Source organism: Bidens hawaiensis, unplaced genomic scaffold, assembly GCF_021521415.1.
Source record: "Bidens hawaiensis isolate Kalapana, Puna unplaced genomic scaffold, B.hawaiensis_p1.1 tig00008141_1, whole genome shotgun sequence".
In the NCBI taxonomy this organism is placed as follows: domain Eukaryota; kingdom Viridiplantae; phylum Streptophyta; class Magnoliopsida; order Asterales; family Asteraceae; genus Bidens; species Bidens hawaiensis.
The window spans coordinates 917,857-926,103 of NW_027491579.1; the positions used below are offsets into that span (position 1 = coordinate 917,857).

The following is an 8,247-nucleotide window of genomic DNA, read 5'->3' on the forward strand; positions in this document are numbered from 1 at the left end:
TTTTGGAAATCGGAGGCCTTAGAAAGTGGGGTCCTAAAGCCCTACCTTCATTTCGTTGTCCCTAGATCAACGAGCCTGATCGTACTCGATGCCGAATCCTTATCCTAGGAGAAGATCGCCTTGACGCACAACACAACTTACAACAACACGACTGATGGAACCCACTGATATATATCACGTTAAACAATAATTCCTTTAATATTTATTTTTTCTCTCTTTTTTATGCCATTAATTTTTGTGAACTAACTCACCAAGACAAAGTTTCTTAATCACCTATAGGTATTAGGTTTGAGTTATGGAAAACAAAAAAAAATGTATGTTGTTAAAAAAATGTCACTCAGCTCATAATATATATATATATATATATATATATATATATATATTTGAGCATGTGATACATATATGTATCTTCGCGAGATTTTCGTGGCCTAGCTACATTTATTTTTCTATTTTTTTACAATACGAACCTTATAATTAAAAGATATGAAATAAAAGTTTAGAAACTAAAAAATTGTGGCTGGTTGGTGGTTTTAATGGTTAATATTCAAGTTAAAAGTGGTTTTAGTTGAACCCCGTCGTAATCGAGTTGATGGGTGAGGTGGGGTTTGTATACCCGACTATACCCTTTTTTTATCAGAAAAGAACATTAGCTATAACAAATTAGTCAAGCTCAATTATTTGTATGCATGTTCCGAATGTCCTTATGCTGAAAGGCAGAGTTACCAATTAATCCACCTTTATTTAATATTCTTCACTGTAACCAATCCTTTTCTGTCTGTAAACATATAAAATGCAATAACTTAAATAATATCTCAACCATTCAATTCACATATACCACATCTTCCATATATCCATATGAAAGCAACTGCATGCCCTTTGAAGTCTATTTATTTGCCACTCATTCATGAGGATTAGGTGATGTTTGTTTCTTGAATTGATACATTGGCATGGTATAAATAATCATACTAGCTCCTTTCGTAATATTTAATAATGAGCTTAGTTTAACATTTAATTTGGTTGCATGGTTGTAAATCCAGGTTCCACTTACATAATATTCTGTCTCTCTCTCTCTCTATATATATCATCAATAGAAGAAGGTAACGAGGCGAAGAAATGAAAGGGTTTTGCTGGATTTTGTTTTTTCTAGTGACTTTTGGATCGGCTCGAGGTGATTTGCAGATTGGATTTTATGGGAGTTCATGCCCGAAAGCTGAAAAAATTGTGCAAGACTATGTGAATGAGCACATCCCAAATGCCCCATCGCTTGCGGCTGCTCTTATCAGAATGCATTTCCATGATTGTTTCGTCAGGGTTGGTTTCACTTTTTACATTTCTTCATGTCATATGTCACGGCCAGTTTTTAAAAGTTACGGTTTTAGGTGTACCATGAATTTGTCTGTGTACATTTTAGTTGGGTTTCACTTTTTACATTTCGATTTATAAATGAGCTGAACAAACACAAACACAAACAAATTGTTTGTGTTTATTGGTTTAACTTTAACCAAACGAACAATAACAATAAAATAACAATTTTTCTTGTTCTTGTTCGTCGTTGAGAAAATGTATGTCTTCGTGTTTGTTTATGTTCGTTTGCTAATACTATAAACGAGCGGTGCCTCATTAACGAACATAAACAAGCAGTGAACATTAAAACAAACACAGCGGAATATAAATTAAAAAGAAAAAGAAAAAAAGGATAAACTAATACAACCGGATACCATCAAACACCACAAAAGTAAATATTGTTATCCAAATTAAATGAATTTCCTTATAATTTGACTCACCGCAAATTTGTTAAACAATAGGTTTTAAATTAAAAACAATTTTTTTCAAAATGGTATTAGCAATAAATAGAACTGAATGAACACGAAACAAAACTAAATGAATTACATAACTAACGTTCATGAGTTAATGAATACATGGCATGTGTTCACGTTTCTTTCTTTAATTAAATAAACAAAATATCATGTGAATGTTTGTTTATTTATTAAATGATCAAACATAAATGAACTACTCTTCACACGCTTTAAGAACGATTCATTTCATTGGGTGTACTCCAGTTCTTAGGTATCACTGTTTAATTATTTAACGCGTCAAAAATGACTACTATAACCTAAACATGACAATTGCATGATCTACTCTAATCGACTCGTATGCTTATTTAACCCCTAAACAAAAAATGAACATTTTGTTCTTAACGAAAGATTGTTTCGCATAGGGTTGTGATGGATCAATCCTCTTGAATGTGACTTCAAGTTCAGGGAATCAAACAGAGAAAGTGGCAACCCCGAACCAAACAGTAAGAGGGTTCGATTTCATTGATCGACTGAAGAGCTTAGTCGAAGCAGAATGCCCTGGGATTGTTTCTTGTGCTGATATTATTGCTCTTGCTGCTAGAGACTCTATCGTTGTCACTGTAACACTTCAAATTTCATTACAAATAAAAAAAAATAGTCGAGCGCAATGTAAAAGTATTTTTAGTATTGATTTTCTTTTAATTGTTGTTTTCTGTTTATTACAGGGAGGTCCTTCTTGGAAAGTCCCTACGGGTCGAAGAGACGGGTTGTTATCGAATGCATCTGAGGCGTTGAACCAAATTCCGGCTCCTTTCGACAACATTACCATCCTTATACAAAAGTTTGCCAACAAAAGTCTTGATTTGAAGGATCTTGTTTTGCTTTCGGGTACATTATTTTTTATACTTAATGATGAAGATATTTTGGCCATATATTTAATAAGCATATATTATCAAAAAATTAGATTAGTTTACTAAATTATACTATATTATTCTAATATGAAGATATCTAAACTTATTGGTGTCATTTGAAGATATTTTGGCCAAATATGATGATGCTACTCGTTAGATTTTCTTATATTTGTGACTTACTTTAGGTGCTCATACTATTGGCATCTCACATTGTCCATCATTTTCAAACCGTCTATACAACTTCACGGGTGTGGGAGATCTAGACCCAACGCTCGATAGCGAATACGCTGACAATCTCAGATCAAGAAAATGTCGGACACAGAACGACAATACAACAAAAGTAGAGATGGATCCCGGGAGCCGTAAGACTTTTGATCTTAGCTACTACACGCTGTTGCTAAAACGTAGGGGCTTATTCGAGTCTGATTCGGCTTTGACTAGAAACTCAAACACGTTGGCATACATTAACCAACTCCTTCAAGGGTCGCTCCAGAATTTTTTCAGTGAGTTTGCGTTATCTATGGAGAAAATGGGTCAGATTCAGGTGAAAACCGGAACCTCCGGTGAAATTCGAAGAAATTGTGCTGTTGTAAATAGCTAAGAATGTATAATCCTTAATGCTTGTTTTGATCGTTTTCTTCATTTTGTTTTCAAATTGTGTGTTTAGTTTGATGTGATAAGAAAATAGAGTGATCGTGAGTTTATCTAAAGTTTATGGAATTTAATAAAAGATAAGAATCAAATAAAAAGATAAGAATGTACATTGTTTCTGTTTCCCATCTATTTATGAGAATTTAGAAAATAGTTGATACATAAGGAGCAGAATCTCAATCTTTGAATTTAACTAATGATTAAATATCCTTTTATTTTTTAATTTATCGTTAAATTTTGTTTATCTATTATATGTCATCAGGGTATAGCCGTGTTACATACAGGTGAAAAAATATATCAACAAACATAATAAATTTAAACAACAAATTCAAGCAAACACAAAACTTCATCAACTTTCGGACCAAAACGTTAACCATTTACAATGTATAGATATTAAAAGTTTAAAGCTACAATAAGTTAGTGTACAACAAACCACCAAAAAAACATCAACAAAAGACATCAACTTCTTTAAATATTCTAACAAAAGAAACTAATTTTGCTTCACCACCTAAAAATTTAAAAATACAATATCATTCAAATTAAATATACCATTAAAATAATATGTTTAATAATGAAAGCCCGTGTTACACACGAATGAAAATTATAATAAAAGTCGGGGACATAACCTGAAATGAGAAAATTAAATATTAATATTAATTTTAGTATCACATAATAAATAAATTACCAATTATGAAAGATTTGTATTATGTAAACAAATGTAAAATTGATGTTCTAATTGATAACCAGAATATTTAAATCGCGTTACCGGAAAAATGAAATAGGGAAAATTTCCATTGTATCTTTAATTTTGATGTAGAGCCTAAAGAGATTATAAGAAAATCATATAATAATTAATATAAATACAATAAAAAACGAATTACAAAAACAATTGTAAATGAAATAAGGAATAATATGATAATCGGACATTAGAGTAGCAAATAAAACCTTACCGGAAAACCGTAATAACTTCAAAATATCAATTCAATCTTGGATTTTGATAAACAACCTAAAAAGATTATAACAAAATCATATAACAATTAAAATAACTATAAAACCTTACCGGAAAAAGATATAACCTTACCGGAAAATCATGTAACATTGTTGGCCATTAAAGTATAAAATACAACCTTATCGGAAAACGATTAATCCCCATCTACATTACCGGAATATAGGAGATGGTGGAGGTAATAAGCCGAAAGAGAGAGAGATTAAAATGATTAGGGTTGGAAAATATTAAGGTTTAAATATGGTGTATGCAATTTTTTCAGACCAAGACCGGATGTCAACCCGAACTCCTTACCGGGTCACAAGTCGGACCGACCCGGGAGGGCGGACCGGACACTGACCCGGATGACGTAATAAATAATTGTGTGTGTGTGTGTAGGGTTTGGATCAAATACAAATAAAATTAACGTGCTAAACGTGAGAATCAAGTAGAGTAATTATATATACAAGTAGAGTAATTATCATTGAGTAATTATGTAATTACTCAATGATAATTACTCTACTTGATTCTCACATTTAGCACGTTAATATCATTTGTACGTTAACCTTCCCATATACACACACACACTATATTAATATACATATAGAAGGGATAAAAAGGTCATTTCACACAAACTCTTAAATTTAAGAACTTTACAAGTTTTAAAGCATTATTTACAAGTCAAAAAGCATTATTTTGAAATCCGCTTTCGAACGAGCGTGTGCGCTTTTTATTCTCCCGGTTCTCTTTTTCCCTTCAATGTTCAAAATTCAAATTCAAAACCATAATCTCTCATTCTCTCTTTCCACATAGACAAGCTGACGTTTTGCGAACCGATGGTGATGGAGGGTTCCGGTGATACAAAGACCAGCAACGAAAACCAACTTTTGATAACTCAGTCGAACGAACAAGGTAGCGGTGTAGGTTCAAAATAATGCTCAGTGACCTGGTATGCGTTATTGGTATCTAGGGTTAGCTAACCAACTTTCCGGTCGGCTAGGTTCTGGTCACACTGGTGAGTCTGACAAGAAAGTGTTCATCTTTGCATGCCTTGTTTCATTTAGATCGGTTGTGTGTGACCCTTTTTTAGTTAAATATGTTATTGACACTCGTGTCTTTTCAGATTCCGGCCAGACTTGGGATTCCGGCAACACTCAACGTGTCTGGTGATACGCTTTTCAACTTCATGTCTCTTATTTTTCTAGATCGGTCACACCCAAGGTACATTTCGTTGATAAAATTATAGATATCCTAATTAAAAATTGAAATCTTTGACCCTTTCGTTTAGTTTTTTTTTGTTTCACTTATTATATTGGAAGTAGTTATATTGGTAGTATTGAAATGTGGAAGAAGTAAACTTTTTCTTGTGTTAGATATATGGATTTTGTTAAGGGCATAACGGTAACCAACCTGTGCAGTTTGTGGCACATCCAACAACCCATGGCCTTTCTGGTATGTTGTTTTGTAGGATATGGTAGGTACAATACTAACGTTTCGTAATTCTTTTGGTTATTCATTTATTGATAGTTTGGTTGCTACAATATGTATTTGATAAACGTTGATGTTAAATGTTATAAATAGTTAATGAACTTTTATTACAAAAATAATACTAAAATTGGGAAAAAATGATTAATTGGTTGTTCGTCTGCGTGGGTAACTTTTGCACAGGTTGAAACACGTTAAATTATGTTGACCTGAAAGTTATATTTTGTCCATTTAGAAAGTTAATGTTTTAGTTTTGATTTCAAAATATTATTATTATTATTATTAGAGATGAGCAAATTCGGTACCGATTTGGTGCCGTCGGTACCGAATCGGTATCAAAGTTTTTAGTTTCGGGATCGGTACAGTACGGTACCGGTATTTCCCGAACTTTTACCTTCGGTACCAGTACCGAACCGAATATTTCGGTATCGGTACCGGTACCGAGATTTGGTGATATTCGGGATCGGTATTTTCGGTACCGGTACCGGTACGGTACTGTGCTCATCCCTAATTATTATTATTATTATAATGATAATTCAAAGTTTCAACAAAGTAGTTTAGTATGTTTTCATTCAGCTTTCAAATTTTGAATTTTTTGTTTGTAGTGTAGTTTAATTTTGATTACTGGTTTCATTGCAAATGATCAAACATGCAATCTTTCCCTGCAATAAACTTCTACGGACTCTTTTCTTTAGCAAACAACTTAAGTGAGGCTTTCCTTTGTTCTTTTTTTTCTAATAAAAACTTCTTTTATATTCTGTTCAGAATAGATTTTGAAATTGTTTACCAGTTTCTAGATCCAGTTTCTTACCATTGTTAATTGTTTCAGGGACAATCTTTGATATTAAACTTCGCCATACTAAGAACAATGGTTTTTACCTTTGCGCTTCAAATGGACCGGTTGTGAGTATTAGGTATTTATATATCATTTATAATTATATTTATGTTTAACAGAAAACACAATAAAAGGAAGTTTCATGGTTTTATTATTTGTTAAGTGTGGTCAAAATGTATATTTGGTAATTACTACTAAAGAAGTGGAGGTCCAAATTCTCATTTTAAACAAACCTGGAGTAAGGTTCTGAATGTTGTTGAATTTTTTAGGATTCTTGCTCGAGGCTTTTGGGGGATGATGTTCATTCAACCTGCATTACTTTTGTTGCACTTAAATGCCACAACTGTTCCATTTTTTGAGAAGGTTTTGAGTGCCGGTGATGCGGGTCAGATTGATAGTTTAGTTCTCCCAAAAGAATTTGCTAAAGTAAGTGTACACCATTAAGTTATTGATAGTTTTAAGGGTGTTTGACTAATGTTGACCAATGTTTGACCACTATGCATGCATATTTTTTCAATAATTTTTCAATCTAAAGGACTCTCATTGAGTATTTAAGCCTTGGTTAAACGTCATTTTGAACCTGAAGGAAATCTTTTATAGGCTCCAATAAAGCCTCCGTTAATACATCCGTTCATGTAATTTAACTTTCATAAGATATGTTAAAAGAGTAAATTACCAAAATGATCTCTTTGGTGTTACAGAAAGTACTAAAACAATCCCTTTTTTAGGAGTCACCAAATATATAAAAATTACAAATTGTTTTCTTACCTGTTAGGCTTTACTGCCCTGCTGATAAATTTTAAAAAATGACCATTTGAACCAAAATGAGCAAGCTTAAAGAAAATGCATGGTTTAGAAAAACTAGCAAAATGTTCAAAATATACCCTTAAAACATTTGCGACCAAATTGTCCCCGCATTTCTATAACCAATAATACATGGCATAGTTAACCAAAAAACATACCTCTACACTTTTATGTCAAATGCTATTAATCTCTTTATTTTTTTTCTTTTTAAGAGTCAAACTGTTAGAATGCATTAAAATTTGTTCATTTTTTACTTTTAAAAAAAACTGTCAAAATGCATTTAAATTTGATCAGTTTTGACTTTTAAAGTCAAAGACTTGTTTGTGTACGGTCGTTTAACTTTAACCGAACAAATGAACGGACATGAACTCTTATTCGAATAAATTTTCTTGTTCTTGTTCACCAGTTAAGAAAATTTAGGTGTTTGTTAACTTTAACTAAACACACAAACTATCACAAACACTTAACAGATAAAATTTCATGATCATGTTTTTTCGTTAAGAAAATAAAGGTGTTCGTGTTTGTTTATTAAGAAAATAAATGTGTTCGTTTGTTAAAAATTAAGCGTGTTAGTGTACACATATTAAGAAAATTAACGTTTTTGTATTTGTCCGTTAAGTAAATAAACGTGTTCGTTCGTTAACAAAATGAACGAGTTCATGTTTACCCTGCCATTAGCCTCATGTTCAAGCATGTTGGTAAATAGGAATTTTGTCATTTTATTTATATAAATATACAACTCAATGTAATTTTTTCTTGGCAGAATATATCCAACAATTG

At 32.1% G+C, this 8,247-nt stretch overlaps 1 protein-coding gene across 1 annotated transcript; it reads left to right on the forward strand.

The window, feature by feature from the left end:
• The first annotated feature begins 1,022 nt into the window (after positions 1-1,022).
• LOC143637192 (peroxidase 39-like) lies at positions 1,023-3,424 on the forward strand. Its single transcript, XM_077104639.1, has 4 exons — positions 1,023-1,311; positions 2,219-2,416; positions 2,522-2,684; positions 2,893-3,424. The coding sequence occupies exons 1-4, from the start codon at positions 1,114-1,116 to the stop codon at positions 3,306-3,308; spliced, it is 975 nt and encodes a 324-aa protein (XP_076960754.1). The 5' UTR covers positions 1,023-1,113; the 3' UTR covers positions 3,309-3,424.
• Positions 3,425-8,247: the final 4,823 nt, after the last annotated feature.

Coding starts and splice junctions, on each gene's coding strand:
- LOC143637192 (XM_077104639.1), top strand. CDS start 1,114: ATGAAAGGGTTTTGCTGGATTTTGTTTTTTCTAGTGACTTTTGGATCG. Junction 1,312..2,218: donor TCCATGATTGTTTCGTCAGG/GTTGGTTTCACT, acceptor TGTTTCGCATAG/GGTTGTGATGGATCAATCCT. Junction 2,685..2,892: donor GGATCTTGTTTTGCTTTCGG/GTACATTATTTT, acceptor GACTTACTTTAG/GTGCTCATACTATTGGCATC.